The sequence below is a fragment of the Pyrus communis genome, chromosome 9, assembly GCF_963583255.1.
Source record: "Pyrus communis chromosome 9, drPyrComm1.1, whole genome shotgun sequence".
NCBI lineage: Eukaryota > Viridiplantae > Streptophyta > Magnoliopsida > Rosales > Rosaceae > Pyrus > Pyrus communis.
The window spans coordinates 22,865,406-22,884,986 of record NC_084811.1 but is presented as its reverse complement, the minus strand read 5'-3'; the positions used below and the strand labels follow the sequence as shown (position 1 = coordinate 22,884,986).

At 35.5% G+C, this 19,581-nt stretch overlaps 1 protein-coding gene across 1 annotated transcript; it reads right to left on the bottom strand.

The window, feature by feature from the left end:
* Positions 1-18,673, bottom strand: LOC137744791 (rRNA biogenesis protein RRP5). The gene is made up of 40 exons (XM_068484588.1): positions 18,328-18,673; positions 18,012-18,223; positions 17,576-17,716; positions 17,284-17,457; positions 16,729-16,828; positions 15,242-15,360; positions 15,025-15,147; positions 14,809-14,880; positions 13,979-14,071; positions 12,882-12,995; positions 12,659-12,781; positions 11,291-11,476; positions 11,063-11,137; positions 10,819-10,955; positions 9,784-9,918; positions 9,213-9,352; positions 9,071-9,136; positions 8,343-8,449; positions 8,121-8,201; positions 7,955-8,029; positions 7,757-7,858; positions 7,354-7,522; positions 7,111-7,256; positions 6,831-6,914; positions 6,636-6,736; positions 6,340-6,490; positions 6,089-6,163; positions 5,800-5,947; positions 4,502-5,153; positions 3,815-3,875; positions 3,551-3,696; positions 3,272-3,455; positions 2,874-2,972; positions 2,174-2,541; positions 1,894-2,070; positions 1,384-1,486; positions 1,128-1,283; positions 785-1,015; positions 609-692; positions 1-517 (listed from the first exon to the last, which is right to left on the bottom strand). The coding sequence occupies exons 1-40, from the start codon at positions 18,494-18,496 to the stop codon at positions 410-412; spliced, it is 5,787 nt and encodes a 1,928-aa protein (XP_068340689.1). The 5' UTR covers positions 18,497-18,673; the 3' UTR covers positions 1-409.
* Between the last annotated feature and the right edge of the window lie 908 nt (positions 18,674-19,581).

The window sequence follows — 19,581 nt, the reverse complement described above, 5'->3', positions numbered from 1 at the left end:
AAAACAAAAACACAGACAAATTCACTAGAAAACTCTCAACCGAAGAATTCTATTAACTTACAATTCCCAAGGGTTACAATTGAGATCAAAACTCCGCCACCGGTAACAAAAATGATAAGTTTCAGTTTCAACAAAAAACAAGAGCGCCAAAATCTTTCCAACGTAAATCTTACATAGTTGTCAGTTATTTCTTACAACGTTGGGACAATTAGTCTTCAAATCTCTCAATGTTTCATCCATGGTACCATTCTACATCCTGCCATGTAGCCTCCGCATTGAGCTGAAACGACATTGCAAGTTGGGCGAACTATGATCGTCACGATGACAATAAATCGGCCATCCCCCATCTCTCGTGTACGCGGCCAACAGCAAATTTGGTTAGCATTCTGAGTAAGAGGAACAATTGATATCAAGCTACTGTATTCTCCACATACTCCATTGCCTTCCGTTTCACATACTCGATCTTTTCTTCATCGCCTTGCGATTTCTCATACGCCAGATACTTTTTAAATAAGAACTGCAAATCCAGAAATGAAGCACCCATATAAGCTCTAACAGGAGACAAAGTCAAAACATTCTCAGTTAAAGGGGAATATAATCGTACACACCTTCATCTTTTTTGCTGGGAGGCTCAAACTAGTTGCCCTCTCAAATAGTGCATGAATCAGATCGCTATTTCCAAGTCGAATTTCCTGCCACGGTGGTACAAAAGAGTGTAAATTACCGCCTTGAATTTGACACAACAAATGAATTAATACTCAAGTGCTAGAAAATGGGCATTTACTTGATCAAGGTAGACGCTCCACAAGTCTGTTCTCTTAGGGTAATTCCGCAAAATATTCTCAAACATGGATCGTCCTCTCTCGGGTTCTCCACATTTAAACTCAAGGATAGCTGTCTGGGAATTGAATTTGATAAGCTTATGCTTAGGAAGGACTTTCTCAGCACGACTGAGAACATCCTGAATCCCATCCTGCTTTCGGATTAAGAGCAGCTTTACCCGCCTTAGCCAAACCTACAAGTCCATTCAGTATCAATATATTGTTTATACATCAAAAGAGCCTTTGAACCTTTACACACTCACGTGTATACCCATATAGGAGAACAAAAATGTAGGAAATCACTACCTTGCAGGAAGTCTTGAACTTCCTTGTCATTTTATCAAGTAGCTCATCAGCCAACCTGTGTTGCTCAGTCCTTTCATAGAGTCCTAAAAGTGCTAAATGAACTGTTTTGGAATCATTACACTGTACTGCTCTTTGAAAGACTTTCTTTACAGCTTCCTGAAGGAAAGAGAAAAAAAAAAAGAAAAAAAAAAAAAGCAGGTTAAAGGGCTTCATATCCACATAAGAAAGACGAGGATTGCTTTTACTACTTTATTACCTCTGGAGGACTTCCGTATTTGTTTTCCAAATTGAAATAAGCCACCCAAACATTGAGTTTCTCCTTCTCAGTCTCTTTGTCCAACTTTATCGTTGCCAGAGCCCTTCAGAGAGAAAAGAGAATCCTTCAAGCTTAATTATGTAAACACGGATTATTATAAGCAGCACATATCTACACGTAGTGTCTCAGACACGCATTAAAGAACTAAGAGCAAATGTTATAAGCACCAAATATACCAGGAACTTTTGGTTCAGTTATAAGTGCCTACAATAGTTCGTTCAAACAAGTTTAGCATCTATGACAATCTTATTTTACAAAACTTCTTTTAAGCATACCAGAAACCTCTTGTTCCGTACCCGAAACACAGGTTTTCAAACCCTATAGCAAACTACATAACTAGATTAATTATCCAAATATCAGGTCAAGTAGCATGCAATATTTATATGATTATTCCAGAAGCATGACTGTCCCATTAGCATATAAGCAATGCGTGTTTTTTGCAAAGAGTACCTTTCAGCAATTGAGCGTGCCTTCTCAACATTAGATGTAGAGAGCACAAATTCCATATATTTTATCCAGACAAAACTGCTATTTGGAGAAGTTCTAACTAGTTTCTCATATTCCTCATCAGTTATGGGTATATCATTTGCCAATAGTCTTTCCTCGGCAGACCTTATCTCGCGCTCCCTGAAAAAAAATTGTTTCCAATTAGAACCAGAAGGGTAAGTGAGGAGTGTGTTGACAGCCTTAGAAAATAAGGAAAAGGGAAACACACAAATAAAAACCCAACCTCTCTTCCTTAGCTTTTTTCTTTGTCGGCTGCATTTTCTTTTCCTTGACAGTGCCTACATCAAGATGCTCTTTATCTTCACTGTCGAATTGGTCTATGTCATCAAGAGTGACTTCAAGCGGAGGAACAAAAGCTCTAGATTCTACTTGTGCAAGAAATTGGGATTCTGCATTTTTACTATTGACATCCATGTCCTGGGTAAAAAATGAATTGCTTTCGGGACATATTTCTGACATAGTAACATCCGTAAGAACATTCTCCACAATGGTTTCATCAGGATCTTGTTCTGAGAGCATCTCAAGGTCATCATTGTCCATGATATAAACATCCTTCATCCCAAGAGAAACTCGGTGCCTCCCTTTGTCCACCTGGTAAAAGAAGTTGAATAATTAACTCTACAGTTGTCATGAATGCATAACATTATAGTTAATGAAATGTGTAAACAGAACAATTATTTATGACAACACACTTTTCTTCTGGGGAGCCAAACAATTTTTTATTTAAGGTAATGTGTCAACAGAAACAGAGTGAACCAAAAACACAATGTGAAATTACCTCAGATAGAGGTAAAAGTATTTTCATATAAATGTTCTCATAAGCTCAGTGTTATGTAGTTAAAAAGATCGCATAAATTATAAAAAGATAAAAAAACAACTGTCCAAGAGTAGGAATTTTCACAACCATAATAGATAAACAATACCTTCAATACTTTTGCTGTCACCCTCTCTCCTGTTTTGTATTTAGTTTCAATACTGTCAAGTTTATCTTCTGAAAGCTCCGACACATGGCATAGTCCAACCTAAGCACAAAAAAAAAAAAAAAAAAAAACTTGAAATCCTTTCAATGAAAAGAGGTACACGAATTATAAATGCATTCCCACATGTATAACAAAAGAGAGAAATTTATTACAAAGAACTTTGCTTTCTATTTTTAAATTTGCAAGCATACGTTGCTCATCAAAGGATGCTTAAACAGAAAATGGAATGATATCAAAATCCATATATGTAGTCATTGAGGAAAAACATTGGGCAAATGACACACAGAGACATATAAATAGATATAAAAAGTGAACTTTGCTTGATGTGACTCATCCATTACCACATTTGTGTTGTCAATCGTGATGAATAAACCATATGACTCCATCCTTTTTACCCTGCCAGAGATAACATCTCCAACATGCAAGCTATCCAAATTATCACTTCCAAACTTTGGCACACTGCTTGCGTTCAATGACTTCAAGGTGACTTCAACTCGCTTCGATAATGGCTCCACAGATGAAACCCTGCACCATAGCGTCTTAGTAACAGTGCATCGCTGAATTGAATTCTATCAATAAATGGAACTTTTTTTTCAACATGGGAAAAAAAAATTACTTGCCTGCCAGTTACAAGCTTTCCAACTGGGAACTCCTTTTCGAGATCTTGAACATATCCATCGGATAAATTGGAGACGAGAATTTTCGCATCAAGCTTCCGCGAAAGCAAAATAAAACATCCTTTTGGTGTTATATTTTTCACATAACCCTATCATTCAAGAATAATCATGAGCCAAATATGACACTACGATATCCTAATTAAATCAGAGTACATAAAAATAAGAAACTTGCAAGTAAAGCTTTGACAGAGAGAAAATCTTGAACACCTGAACCATCATGTTAGGATTAAGATCTTCGATCGTTTCCACATGTTTGGATTGAGAATGTCTGAACAGAAAAAATATTACTGTTTAGTAGCAAAACAGAGAAAGCAAGAGCCAAAGCAAGCAACAAACAGTGAAAACCGAAGAAAGCCAATCTTAATTGCAAAATTTTTAAGTGACAATGCCAAAGTAAAAGTTTGTTAAGCATATCAAAATAAAATGTTATTCACATTCCCAGTTTGTCATTCTGCACACATCTGTGTATGTGTTGAAATAATTAAATATAGATTTTGTAGTGCATGATGACAAACTAGAAGTGTGAACAGCAGCTGTCAAACAAAAACTAATAGAACATGTCGTGATTTTGTAGTACATGATAACTCATCATGACTGAAAATAATTTCCAAGATGCTTCAAAGAACGCCATCAGTGTGGCACATGTAAACTCACACTACCCTATTCATTATGTGCATTACATCGTTTACATGCATATCCTTCATCAAGAGAACGTACAGCAATAAAATTCTAGACTGCAAGCATACGAGAACATAAGGTTAAAAATAAGTATTTTGGACAATTCATGCTCCAGAGATGAATTAAATATGCAACTTATTAACACGATGAGCAACAACGGTTTTAATAAAAGTCCATTGCTTCTATGTTACTTTGGCGATGAAGGCCATGACTTACGTGTCATCCTGGGGTTCCACAGAATCTGGACTGAGCCCGCCAACTAAAGAAGCGCGCAAAGACAAATCAATGTGAAAAGTTCCCTTCACAGAGCGGACAAGTTCAAGGACCTTGCATTTGACAAATTGCCCTTCATGATATCCAGACAATGGGTCAGACTCCCATGAGTCGTAAAGTTCAGTATAATGGACCCTGCCATAAAGATGGGGTCCAATTTGCACAGTCATTCCACTAACACCTGGAAGTTTTTTAATTATTCTCCCACCTATAACATGTCCCTCGCGAATATGAGCAGTTACATTCTCATTCATAATCTTAATGTGTGGATCATCCATCTTTGGAACCCCATGATCAACAGTTTTATCAGAGATGGGAGAAAAAGGATGCAGAACCAGGCGCAATAGCTTTTTCTCCCTGTTAACACTTAAGACATAACCAGATACAGCATTTCCCAGGTGAAAGCGTTTCTGAAAGTCTTGAAGTTCACTAGGCTCACAAGCAGTGTCGAGAACAAAAAGCTGAGCCCTAACACTTCGAGATATTGTCAACCAGACCCATTCACCATCCACTTTATAAACATAACCAGAGACACATTGCCCAGTTGAGAAATCAAGATCTTCAGTTATAATCTTTTCCCCTATTTCACAGGAACCTGAAATGAAATTGCAAATTCAAAATAAGACAAATAACGATTGAGGAACAAGTAGGTAAGATAAATGAAACAAGACTTAGCCAGAACACCATTAATTAAATAATTAAGAGTAGTCAAGCAATCTGAATGGACATAGAATTTCCAGAAGAAAAATGTCATGACCTAGAAGCTTCAACCAGATAAAAAGAACAAACCTATATAAAAATTTTAACCATTTCTTTTCAATTGATTGAATCTAACAAGTTTTGACATCACAGTTGCATTATGCTATCAAGTAATATCCATGAGATGATGACTACTAAACTTCAACACAGCCAATTATGCTCATGGTGCTGAACATCACATAAGGAAGGTATCCCAGGAATAAGTACAGCTAGAGCAGCTGAATATAATTGACAGTATCATAGAAGCTGAGGAAATTCCTCAGAACAAGAGTTGCTTAGGCTATGACCCAAGATTTTATACTCCATAGAATAACTACAATTAAGATACACATTTTCTTGTTTGCAAGAAGAGAATATAAACTTCCGTTAAAGAGGATGCTTAGAGTAGCATTGGTAAATTTTAACAAACAATCAGATAGTGCAAGAAATCACAATCTAAAGAAACAGACCAGTGTAATAAAAATGTATTAGATGCAAGTTACCGGTTAGCATTGTAGATTTCAAGGAAAGATCCCACTGGTAGCTCGTTTTGTTGTTATCTGAATAATTGGTCTTGGCAACGATCTTTGCAGCCACTGTTTGCCCAATTCTGAAGTTATTAAATGGATCTTCCAGAAACTCATCATTTACCTGCACAAATGGGGATCAGGGAAGTAGTTGTATCAGACAACAATTAGGAACACTGAAATAACATGCATATGATGGGTGAATGCATACAAAATTACAAATTAAAATTAAAAAGGCTTAAATCAAAGAATTCGTAAGATGTACCTCTGTAATGTGAACCCGCCCATGAAAGCCAATTCCAAATTTCAATCTTAGTTCAAGAGGCTTTATTTCCGTAATCTGGATGGTGACACCAGGTGATGAGAGCAATGAGTACACAATAGTCAAAAAGATATTTTTTGTTTATTTATAAATATGTAACAAATACAACAACAAAAAACCAAAGCTCATGATAACTCAATACAATTGAAGAACAGCAGCAAGTTGTAAACAAAATCACCAGAAACGAATATTACCTCTGCCTCAACCATAGATCCCACTTTATAGCTGGACTTCTTCTTTGCCCGTTTTGAACTGGATGTCTCGGACTCACTTATAGATTTAAGTAGTAAAAGCAACCTACCTGTTGTTGTAGGGCTTGGAAGAGCCATAACAGTGGCATCAACACTGCATTAAGAGAAACTATTATACATATTGCTGGCCTATTTCTTTAAGACAACAAGACCACAATCTTTCAAAGCCATATGCGACAACAAACACATTGAATATAGAACCAAAGAAAAAAATGTCAGATAATCAAGACCATGATCACCTTTGTCCATTCAAAAACTGTTTCTGAGGAACTTTTTGAGTATTGTAGTCAGAGATTGATGCATATCCTACAGCATAATTATACTTGGGGATTGACAGAACCTGCGATGAAGAATATAAAAATCAAATAAATAAGAGGTGAACATGTGTGCCAATCAAAATATAAGGTACAACTTAGATTAACTACAAAACTTACCAGGTAATTCTCCTTCACAATCTCAACAATTGCATTTACTGTCTGATGTACCTCCAGGTCATCCAATGCTTCACTTTTTCGTTTCTGAAATCAATATTTAAAAAAAGTAGAGCAAAACAAGAAAGCTAGAAGTTACAACAACGTAAAACGCAACAACAGAGAATGATGAAAATCTTCACTAGTGAGAAATAAGTTTTTTACGAAAGACTACTCTCAGATTCATTACTAAGTTTACACATCAAAATAGAAAATTCGAAGATATACAAGGAAAGCATTTAACCTTCTTATGACTTTTCTTGTCAGAACTTTCTTTGAATTTATTAGTGAACTCTTGTTTCATAGATAAATCAACAAGGTGCTCCACCTTGGCAACATCAAGTACAACTGCATGAACGCTGGAGCCTGTTTCTACAACGGTCCCACCTACTGCAGAGATTACAATGGAAAAAGATAGAATTTTATTACTGTCTGAAAAAAATTAAGAAAACAAATAATTGACCAAACCATCAGTGAAATAACTTACATTGGTAGTGTGTGATGAAACCAAAGACGTCATTATATTTCTCAAAGCTGACAACAACTCCAACATCCTTTACCTCCTGTACTTTTCCCTCAACAACACTGCCAATTGTAAATCCTTCTGACCAATTTGACTTGGATTCTTTTGAGTCTAACAGTTGCAGCGTAGCAATCTGCACCAAAAGGAGCACTTTCAAGGGTTAGAACTATAGGAAAACAATATAGAAACAAAATCTTAATAAAGCATTCTGCAATGTAATTTACAATTACGTAATATGGAATACATATGAAACAACATATAAAAATTAACATAGGAATATAATCAATTAAAGAAGATAACTCGAGAACAAACAGCTATTAAACCAACTCAAGACAACTCAATTTAGAACGGTGCCGATGTTCATTACCTTCTCCTCCAACATAAAATACTCCTGAATAAAGGACACATCTGTTGAAGAGCAAGATGACTGCTTCAACGACAGTGTTATTCGACCTGATTCGCTACTGACCTGGGGAGGAAATAAGTAGTTAAAGGATCTGATTGCCACTTCCTAGTCTCGTAGCAAATATAAATTTAAAAAATTTGTCTCAAACAGTTCACCCACATTTAGTATATTACTGCGAACAGATTGTCCAATGAAATAGGTTTCTGAAAGATCAGCTTTAGGGTCATCCATTGCCTACAAAATGAAGAAGAAAAAAATTATTGGATTCAGATGTAACAGAGGTAGAGGGGAAGAATATGGAAAACTTGAAGGGGAAGAAATTAACCTTATGCCTGGGGGAGAAACCAGTCAAACGCCCAAGAAAGCGAACAAAACACCCAGTTTCAATTAAGTTACAAATGTAGCCCTAGTTCGATCAAACAGCAAAAATTGTCACTTGTAAGTACTAAGCAATCATTTCAACCAATAAACAACTATACATAACTTGAACAAAGTGTTCCCACAAAAGAATAACATTCCATACACATCGAAAACTTCAGGTGCTTACATGTACTACCGAGTTAGGATGAACTTGACTGAGTTCTGAGGGAAGCTGCTGAACTGAATTAATCAAAGAATATTTTGCAGAAAGGATCAAATTGTTCCCTTCAATGTCTACATCAATCCAAGACAATTTCAAGATTAGAAGTCATCAAAGAAGATATTGATTTCATCCAACTGTAAGAAATTGAAAATTGCATTGAGAATACCAAATTGAAATAGCCAAAGAGAAAATTGTCACAACGAATAAGAGACCGCAGAAATAATAAATGAATACAATTTTAAATTAGACACTCCAAGATCAGATATGTAAGAAAGAAAAAAACTATAGGAAAAGATATGAAGCTGGAGATAAAGGATCCCGAATCAATTGGAACATGAAAAAGGTTATGAACTAATTAATAATACAAAAAAAGATTTCATACAGGGAACAAATGCGTCAAATATAAAAACTTTTAGAAGAAAATTCCACCTCTATTTAACATTTCCCATACATTCTTCCATTAAATCCAATGTGTCCTTTTTAAGCCCACATAGATCCACCCTTCTCACTGTTCTCTTACTATTGTTTTGTTTGTCCATGAAATATTTTAGGGAAAGGTAAAAGAATAAATTTCAAAATACTTTCTCTAATTGTCGGTTTAATAAGTATAAAAATAAAAACAAAAATGATGAAAGAGAGAGAGAGAGAGAGAGAGAGATCAATAGTCAATAAGGGTGATGAAGTTCTCATACCTAGCACTAACAATTGATCAAATTCATATCCAGGCTTCAAAACTGACCTCATCAAAGCAGCAAGCCCTGCATAGCAAGAGATAGAATGAGAGCACCAAACAAGAGACCAAAATAATCAATATCAATGCAAATAAATATATACCGTGGTGATCTGACAAGTGATCGGTAAAAATTGTTCCCATCGAGTAACCTTTTCCATTAACATAAATAGCACTGGGGGTTACTCGATCAACAACTCCAGAAACAAGGCAACCCAACTTGGCTACATCATCCTCAGAAACCCTGTCAATTCAAATCCAATCATATCAGCAGAACAAATATTGAGGCTTGTCATCATCCTCAGAAACCCTGTCAATTCAAATCCAATCATATCAGCAGAACAAATATTCAGGCTTGTCTTCTTCTTTGGTAATTGAAACTCAAACTTAATGCTCTGGTCTTAAAAATTTGAAAACATAACCCACTATATAAATCTAAATCATTAAAGCCATCAAGGATCTAACTACAGCATACAGCTAACTGGAAATACTTTTAACATTTCAGAGGCATAGATACATTAAAGCATTTGAGTTTTTTACATTTTTCTGAAAATAGACAATACATTAGGGCATTTGAATTCACTCCCAAAAGTAAAACCAAGCAAAACTCACAAATAAGTGCATAGAAGTTGATAAAATAAATAAATAAATAAGTCATAGCATAAGGAAACAAACCTTGGAGGCCTAATTACGAAGCTAAGTTTGATCCGCCTTGATGTAGGATTGGAATTGATAACTCTACATTTGACAACTTGCCCAACATGATACATTGAACTTGGGTCAGATCCTGTTTCCAATCCGAGTTCAGATCTGGTTTCAAATAAGAACAATTAATCAATAACAAACAAATGTGAGTACAATTAAAAATAAAAATAAAATCAAAACATACCACACAAACAAAAACCAAATAGTTAATGTTCTGCATAAATAAACCGACAATTTTAATGATTTGGTGTATTTAACAATGTGTCACTTCCAAGACTTCTAAGAACATTAATTGAATAAATAGAAACGGAGAACAAAGATATGCATGCTACACCTTACTTTGACATCTTCGTGTCAAATAAATGATATCTTACTTCCAATCAATAGCCAAGAGGAAAATCCCCTTACTTTGGCTATGTCCATATTTAAACTGAAGGAAAAACTTACAACAATTGGAAGACATTCATTTAGAATGTTCATATATGAACTAGAAACCTTTCCATAGATTGTATATATGCAATACATTCATCTCCCTTGTCAAACAAATATGAGTAATTCCGATCACAGATCATACAGTCTTCTGTAGACTAAAGATACAAGAAATACAACTTTCTTTTACTTAGCCTTTCCCTGTATTAACATGCACATGCCTTCAGGTACAGTTTAAATGCTCAATTAAATCATGTCGAGCAAGTGCCTGAACTTCAACACCAAAGAAAAGTACTAGCCTTCCATTGGTTGAGCCTTAGATTTAAGCTGGTCATAGCAATGAGTACATTGCCAACAAATGTATATAAAGAAACATCTATGCTGAGGAAATGAATCATCTATGGTAAGAAATCCACCAACAAGACAGGAAAACAACACATGCAAGTAAGATTAACACTGCAAAATAAGAAGACGTATTCCATATACCAAAATATAGAGTATAGACTAACATTTATTACGATCATCATTCAAGTCAAGAGATTATTTAGACTGCAAGCTACGTGGTCAGGGCCTTACCTTGGAGCAAATCCTTGGACTCCATTGTAAAAATGGACAAAGCATCCATGTTCTTCAATCTTTCTTATCCACCCATGGGTGATTAATCCGTCAGCAGCCTCAGCATATGAACTAACAATCCCATGTTTCGATTTCACCTGTAAATCAACCAGATGAATACTATTTGTAGAAGATTGAAAGATACTATGCCAACCAAAGAAAAAAATATAGAACAATCAAAACTTAAAACAAAAATATTACATACAAGTGTTTTCTTGTGTGTAACAGTTATTCTCTTGGACTTGCAACCAAGCACACGGAACAGAAGTTCAGCTCCAATCTGCAGAGTGACATGGGAAATGGAATGAAAAGATTCAAAATTAAATTCCAGATAACGATTATCACTATAATATCATTGACCTGTAAAACTAAAATCCATAGGAGAGTCCAGTGAACATATATCATGGCCGAAAAGAGTACACGTATAAGATACCTTAAATTTTTTTCCAGGCTTTGCAATTTCAAATTCAGACATATGAGTAAGAGGGCAAAGTGCCTTCACACCACCAGGAAATTGCACGATAGCACCAAAGCTGTCCACAGCTATGATTTTACCTCTCACCACCATCCCAGGCTTGACATCAGAATGAGTAAAGACTGTCCCTTCCATAGCGCTGGCCTGCTTCACAGAAATCCAATAGACATACTTGTAAATCAGTAAGGGCAACACCTAAACATGGAATAACCAGCATCGTCTTAATGGGAGAGAGTAAATCCTGAATTTTTCTAGATGGTGATACATAATTTCCAAGGAAGTATAAATCAAGCTAGGGTATGAAATGATACAGAAAGAGAGCTATCTGCTTATGTTCAGTTAGAAACAGGCGCAATTTGGTTGCTTCAGAAGACACAAGGATATCCACAACATATAGCTCAAAAAAATTTGCATGACACAGAACACAAAGAACCTTAACAATAAAAGGCTCCTTCAGTGAACAAAAACAGGAAGAGGGTTACCACCACCAGTGGCATTTACAACTAACATATAGAAAATATTTATTGTCGAAATGGAAGAATACAATTTCCAGTTTTGTGGAGCTGCAAACAAAATGAGGTAAACTAGATAACTGGTTCATCAAATCTGACTCAAACAAACAAGATGAGGCTCTAACTCAACCTAATATTCCAACCAAATCAGAAATATTCTAATTGCAACACTACTTGGTAAATACAAGATACTGAAAATAAGAAATTACTCGGTTCAGTTGTTCTTTCCTGAATAATCCACTTTCATATGTTAAACTTGAAGAGAAGTTGGCACATAAGAAACTAGCTGACAATTATATCAACCAGTTGTCCCTGGGATCCTAAGCATTGCATAAGACTCTAGAGATTGTTCCTATTTGGTCTGTCAATCCAAAAAGTCCTCCTTAGATCGATGGTGGACAACTCAAATATGTACGTCAAGATAAGTTTATTTGAAAGTGAGATGAGACCGTCCTCTGATGCAGATCCATCTTTAGTTGGCCATACAACTTGAGATCAATCTTCAGATTGGTTAATATCATCATATGGCTAAATGAGTTTTAGAGTCAACATTTTAGGGAAAAGTATACCAAAGTTTGCAAAACATGTTTTTGATACATGTTAGATGCCACTTAGGCTCAGGCTTCTTCAGCACAATAGCCTAAACTTCAAAGTTCATGTCAAAGTCATTTAGTAAATGATCATTCCAAGCGAGGGTAATATGGGCATTTAGGCAAAAGCTCTGCAGCTCCCTTTCTACAATACACTACGCCACAAGGTGTAAAATCAAACAAGTATATGTCACCAGAAGCAAGGTTCAACATATAAACATCACCTTCAAAGTCCCTGTCGCAAGCCCTTCCAGGTGTCTAAAACCAAGAATTCTGACACGAACACGACTACCTAGCTTGAACTTTTTTTCAAGCTTTCGAGCATCCTCTTCAGCCACATCAGATATCTATAATTAAGACAATTAATAAAAAAAGATTCATCATCTATATGATAACAAATATGTAAGCAAAAGTAGCCTCACAATTAAGGCTACAGAATGAACGTACACTAACGTATGCCGGAGTTGAAACCGGGGTAGATGGTAATTCAAGCAGAAGGCCCAATCCTTTGTCGACCCTCACCACTTTTGAGTCATCACATATGTCTCCAATTTTAACAAGCTACACATTAAAGCAAATGATGTTAGTCTCAAGAAGGGTGGTTGTTCTTCTCTTTCCCAGTGACCTTCTGGACTAGTTTTTGACAAAAAAAGCCTCCACAAGCAGTTATAAGATGGGCACAATAGCGGCAGAGAAAAAGAGAGAGCGTGGGAGAGGAGGTGAAGAGAATAAAAGGAGAATGTCCGAATATTCTAAACACTTGGTAAATTTAATCTTCTTATTCTCTCAACCCCGTGTGTACCAAAGAAAAAAAAAACTACAAATGTTTTCCAGGAAAAAATTCCATGCAGTGGTGATACTTCTCTGTTTTGATAGCAGTCCACAATGTTGATAGTTACTCAACAGAAGCTCTATAGATTGAAGGGAAAAAAAATTAATAGTAAATTAGAAGAACATAATCCAATTGATTCTTAGTTGAGAAATTGCCTTGGTGTCCTCCCATTGCACTGCAAAGTAAGAAGGGTGTTTTCCTAAAGTATTTGAGTTTGAAGTATTTTTCTCTAGACCTAATCTCATCAAGGACTTAAATGTGAAAAGCCCAAATTTTAAATTCATATCGGATGACCAAAGATATCTCCATGGCTAGCCTATTTTTAAACGAAAAACAAAGCATAATAACAGTTGTTGTATAACAATCCTAAGTTTGATAATGAACGACTGGAGCATCAATTTATGGAAGAAACAAATCATTCTACAAACAGACTAAAAGGGACCCCAGCTGAGCATCTGCTTCCAACAAGACAAGTGAAACCCAAAACATGTGCCCACATATGGTAATATGGACCAGGAATGACTCATCAATCCTAAATTTAAGTATACAAAGTCAAATCTTGTTCACAGATAGGTTATAGGACTACAGACTACCGCTGCGCAACACACAATAAAAAAAAATTAAAAAGGAAAGATAAACTTCTGAGTCCAAAATTTTATCTCAGAGCATAAAGTGCAAGACATTAGAGATTTATGAATGCAAAATAACTTACTGAAGGAGGAGCCTTGTTATGGACAAGATGTGGATTCAGCGTCAAACCAACAGCTCTAGTTGTAGGATCAATAAACAATATTCGAGCATTAACCTAAAACAAAATAGTATAAACGCATTTACAAATAATTAGAAACACGCAACTCAAAGGAAATGAAGTAACAAACGAGACCCCAGAGTACTCAATCAAACCAAAATTAATTGGATAAGAGGAGTCGTTAAATAACTTACTAAAAACCACAAGATCAACAGTACTTGGAAGATTATGCGTGCAAAAAAAAAAATAACCATAAGATGTAAAATCATCACATAGTATTCAGATCTACATCCTTTTTTATAAAACTTAATCGAGGAAAAAATTAGACGGATGACTTACAGAAATATTGTAACATAGAGATGAAAGAAATAATACAAGGAGAGGACAGACAGTTGACAAGAGGGCAAACCAGATAAGACCAATGAGTACTATAGCCAAACATGAACATGATCTAGTCCAACAAGATCATGGTCTAGAACTTGCAACAGACATGAACATTGTGATATTTCCTTTTTGCAGTTTTAATGTTGTACTATAGCCAAACCAGATAAGACCAATGAAAAACAGAAGGCAGCTTCGTTTTTTGGGCGAACCAAAATCAAGCCACCACACTAAGGAGTTGTCACAGACCATGCATCAGATGTAAATAAATATATATATATATAAATGCATGTATATGCTGTCCACTGTTAATGCACATACATATTATATTCATGTTTCCATTTGCCATTACACCATTAGCGGCACTAAGTAAGAATTATTCAGATGAATTGACCGTGCATTTTAACACTTGCCTTCTTGTGTTGATTGTACTCCTCCTTCCAGTTTATGGTAGGGCAACTATTTTGCAGATGGAATAAATCAACCTGCAAATTTGAAATGAAGAAATGTACATAAAACATGAAAAAAACTAAATTTTATTCACATAGTGACATAGCCTGCTGTCATCTTTTGCTCATATGATTCGTGTAAGCAACTCGTATAAAAGGAATACATAGATAAGAACTTACAGTTCCAGTAAAGTAAGTTAGAAATGATAACATAACCCCATTTTCAAGGGTCGATAGCACACGAGCATTAACCATCATGCCTGGAACGAGTAGATCAATTGAAATTCCCTTGAGATCCTTGGTCTGTATATGATTTCAGAAAGGAAAAATAATAATAAATAAGAAGGGAAAATGTGAAAATGAAACATAAAACATATGAGAGCACGGGGGGGCATACCACACATTTTGACACGGTTTCTGGGTCAGAATTCAAATACACAACCTTGCGGATTTTATCAACACTTTTAACAGCACCTTGAAGTAGTTGCCCAGCTTTCAGTTGAATCTCCTTGGTGTCTGAAAAGACAACATAATGAAAAGCTAATAAATTTCTTATATTAAATAGCAAAATCAGAAATTACACCTGCAGCATATGGCTAGTCAGAATTTATCCCAAAACAAGTGAGAACAAAGAAATGAAATTTAGAATAATAATAGGTAAATAGAACAAAACACATAAAAACCTCAACTGTGAATTTCAGACATGAAACAAATACAGATTCTTGCAATTATACTCTCTGTGGAGTATTACAAGATAACTGTTTAATTATTTATCCAAGATCCTCTAAGAAACCAAAAAATTAGGAACACAGAAACAAGCAAATGTAACCTCATCTATTGTAAATTCAATTAGCCATCCTGTGACCCTCAAAAAATACTTCAGAATCTTATACTAAAGTTTTGGATGTTGCATGTGAAAGTTCACTCCTTTTACTCTTTATTGGTACAGAAGACCGAGAGTTATGACATAACATTTTACAAACATCAGAATATGGTATACTACAGCAATAACAGAAGAGCCATGTCTCACCCACCTAATCCTCGGAAATATTACATTTAACTTACATGCATGTTTTTCCTAATGACCTCTATCCATCTTATTTTTGTTTTCTTGTTTATATAATCACCCTAACTATTCTATTCGTCTTCACTTCTTTTTCTTTTTCAACAAGAAGAAAAATATTTTTATTGATTAGAGTGGAATCCCACACAGAATAATGAAAGCATTATACTAATGATAAAAAGATTTTGAGCTTCTCCACCCATTACCAATTGATTTTGGGCTGAAACTCCTTTCGGTAGTTATGAACTGTTATGCACTTAATCAGCACCCACAAGCAGCCTATACTTGTTTACGTTTACTCTTGCTACAAAAGTGCTCTTAACTTCTAATCAATTACATGACAATTTCAAAAAGTAAATAATTATACAACATAAATGTAAATATTTATAATTCATTATTTCTACAACTACTTCGATAGTTATGAACTGTCATGTACTTAATCAGCACCCATAAGCAGCCTAGACTTGCTTATTTTTGCTCTTACCACAACAGTGTTCTTAACTTCTAAAGTTCTAATCAATTACATGGCATTTGCAAAATGTCAATAATCATACAACATAAACGTAAATATTATATTTCTACAAATACAGGTCCTCACATAGTCATGTTTCTCAACCTTTAGATCAAATATGGACAGCTTAGGCGCACCATGTAACAGATCTAATAGCAGGAAATATGATCTCACTTCAGGATCTTATTTAAGGACCTTCTGAGAGAATAATGAGTAGGTTTAAATTTATATAGGGCTAGAAAGAGTAAAGAAGAAGGTACTAAAAGTAATTGGTACACATAAACGGATAAACCTATACATGTGGACTTACCAGATTCATTCTTTTTTGGCAAAAAACCCGTAAATGAAGATAAACCAAAATGGAGAATATAACCATGGTCTTCAATGCTTTTAACATATGCAGTAAGGACCTGAAATTAAAAAATAACAAAGAAAAAAAATTAACATGGTAGAGAAAAAAATAAATAAATAATTAGAAAAGATCAGGTCTGCTTTATCAGCCAAACAGAGAGATTAGCAGCATTCAACTTTAAAAGCAGTGATGCCTTCCAAAGGCACAGCCGAACTGGCCTCATTTCAAATAAACAAATGGAACAGTCACCGCAATAGATTGCTAGTCTGCGTTCATGTGGTTGCCCTTGCTGCATATTTCTAGAATGCTTCATGTTGAAAACTGATATCTAATATAACCAATAATGTCTTTTTTTCTACTAGAGATGTATCAGCTATCTTCGTTACCTTATTACATTGTATCAAACTATGAAATTCATATTATGATTCAGAAGCTTTCAAACCATTTATCAAAAGCAAAAGCTAGATATAAGAAGAAATGAAAATGAAAAACTATGTGATCAGATTATCTTACCATGCCTTCTTGAACAGACTCCAAAGTGAAGCCCTTGTGCAACGAAGATAGGCGCAAAGAAAGCCAGATCTTCCTTTTCCCTTTCTCGTTCTTATCCTCATCTAACTTCAATACAATGCAAGATACCAGCTGCCCAGTATGGAATACGCTAGGAAGGAGACTATCTGCTACAGCCTGGTAAATATTACAATACAAAGATTGCTCAGAAAAAAATTAAAATATTTTCAACTAAAAAATGGGATATAATATGATAACAACGATGAGATTACAGGAAAAAAATAGTTATTATTACCTTATTTTCATCATCCAAAATAGGATCAAAAGCTTCAGAAGCTCGAACTAATCCACGCAATCCCCCTGGAAGACTAATTACAAGGTCCTTTTCATTTACTTCAGAGACAACTCCCCAGACCTTCATTCCAGCAGAAATATTCTGGACAGACGTAAAGGAATGGTACATCAACAACTTTTGACCAAAAATAATACTGAGAATACCATATGATGCATTGACTCGAAAAAATATACAATGTACTTTATATAATCTTTTTGGATGGCTCGTAAGTATTCTTTGGCGATAACAAAAGGCTTCACTTCACAGAGCCTAATAACATCATTTATCTTACCTGAGGTATACATATACATATATACACACATTTGAAAATTTAACAAAAATTAAGGTAGATTCTTCATTCTTCCAAAAATTACAATGGTTTATGTTTTCAGGATACCTTCATAGTAATCTTGTTTGCATATTTAGGTAGCTTTCCAGAAATACCGTCACCGAAAAGCGACCCCAAATCGTCCTCCTTCGTTGCGACACTATTCTTCTGCATCCCCTTCTTCTTCCTCTTCTTCAGCTCCCGCTCCTCAGCCTCAAATTCAGCATCGACTTCGGCCCGAATTTCATCCCGCTCTTGTCGATTCAAAGCACTTCCTCCCCCTTCAATTAAAAACAAAAATTTACAAACCATTTAATTCCTAATATAATTTAAAATAACAAAGCACAAAATTGAATAAAAATAAATAAATTGTAGAAGTTCAAACCTCTAGGGAAGTCGGGGACGTCGTCTTCGAGCTGCAAAGCGACGGCTTCAGACCTGACGTCGTCGTTTTGGTCCTTGTTTGGTTTGAACGGTTTTTTGGAGGACTTGTTGAACTTTGGAGCGTCTCCGGGCTTCTTCTTGGCCTGAGGTTTCTTGAAAGGCGGTGCCATTTTCACAGAACGACAGCGGTGGTCGTATGCAACGAGAGATGAGCGTGTATATATATATACGTGTGTGCGTATATATGCGTCTGGGTTCTTCTCTGGGATTGGGGTTTAGAGGTTTAAGGAGAAGGGGACTGAGAGCGGGGACTGCAACTCGGCGAGGGTTTAGGGCGAGTGGGGGTAGAGGGGGATCAAGCCAAACGGCGTCGTGGGGGTTAGGGCTTTACGTTATGAACGCTGTCGTTTTGGGAGTTTTTTTGTTTACCCTAATGGCACGTTTGGGGTAATCGAAATCAAAAGGCGGAATTGAATGCCAATTGCAGGATACTCAAATGTTTACTAAGTATTGAGAAATCAAATATTTGTTGGGACCCATGCAAATTTTGGAATTCGAATTGGATTTCCTACAATTTGGTGGTATTTGAATTTCATATTGTTAGGGATAATCAGAATAGACATTTCCTTCCTATTATGCCCTTATTTATTTTCAAATTTTCAAAATTACCCTTCATATTAACCCATCGAAACACTAAGTTGCCCATCCTAATAATAAGATTCTAAAGTTTTGCTATGTTGAGAATTAAAAGTTTAATGGCATAGATGGTGAATTATTTTGGTTGATCAGGCATTTCTTCAACTACGTCTTGAGTTTAAATTATCATTAATCTAGCTTAGAATAGTAACATTATATGACAAAAAAAAACAAAAAAATAGTAGGGTAAAACTATAAAGTACAATCCCAAACTTTTATTTTTCTTTTTTTATTGGAATGGCGTTTAATTGAATCACAATAAGATGGTACAACGGAGAGTTAAAAGTTTAATCAAAATCAAACGTGAAAATTAAAAGCAAAAGTTGTAAGTACCCCTGATGTCTGTCTTCCTAACCCACTCAATAAACAAAAAGGTCGACTAACCGGTTTATGTTTATGGGCTGGCCCGACCAAGTCTTAGGGCTAGGCTTTATCTAGACCAATTTTAAACGAGCAAGGCCTGGATTGATATTGTGTTTTTTTTTTTAATGAACAAACGATATTGTCTACACTAAGAGGTGGGTTAAGTCTTATAATGGACTAGCAATAATCGGGTTCA

What these genes read in the sequence shown, in the direction of transcription:
- LOC137744791 (XM_068484588.1), bottom strand. Translation starts at nt 18,496, where the DNA reads ATGGCACCGCCTTTCAAGAAACCTCAGGCCAAGAAGAAGCCCGGAGAC. An exon ending in GTCCAAGGATTTGCTCCAAG is followed by an intron (nt 9,919 to 10,818) that starts GTAAGGCCCTGA and finishes ATTTGAAACCAG; the next exon opens with ATCTGAACTCGGATTGGAAA. An exon ending in CGATTGACAACACAAATGTG is followed by an intron (nt 2,973 to 3,271) that starts GTAATGGATGAG and finishes TTTTGTGCTTAG; the next exon opens with GTTGGACTATGCCATGTGTC.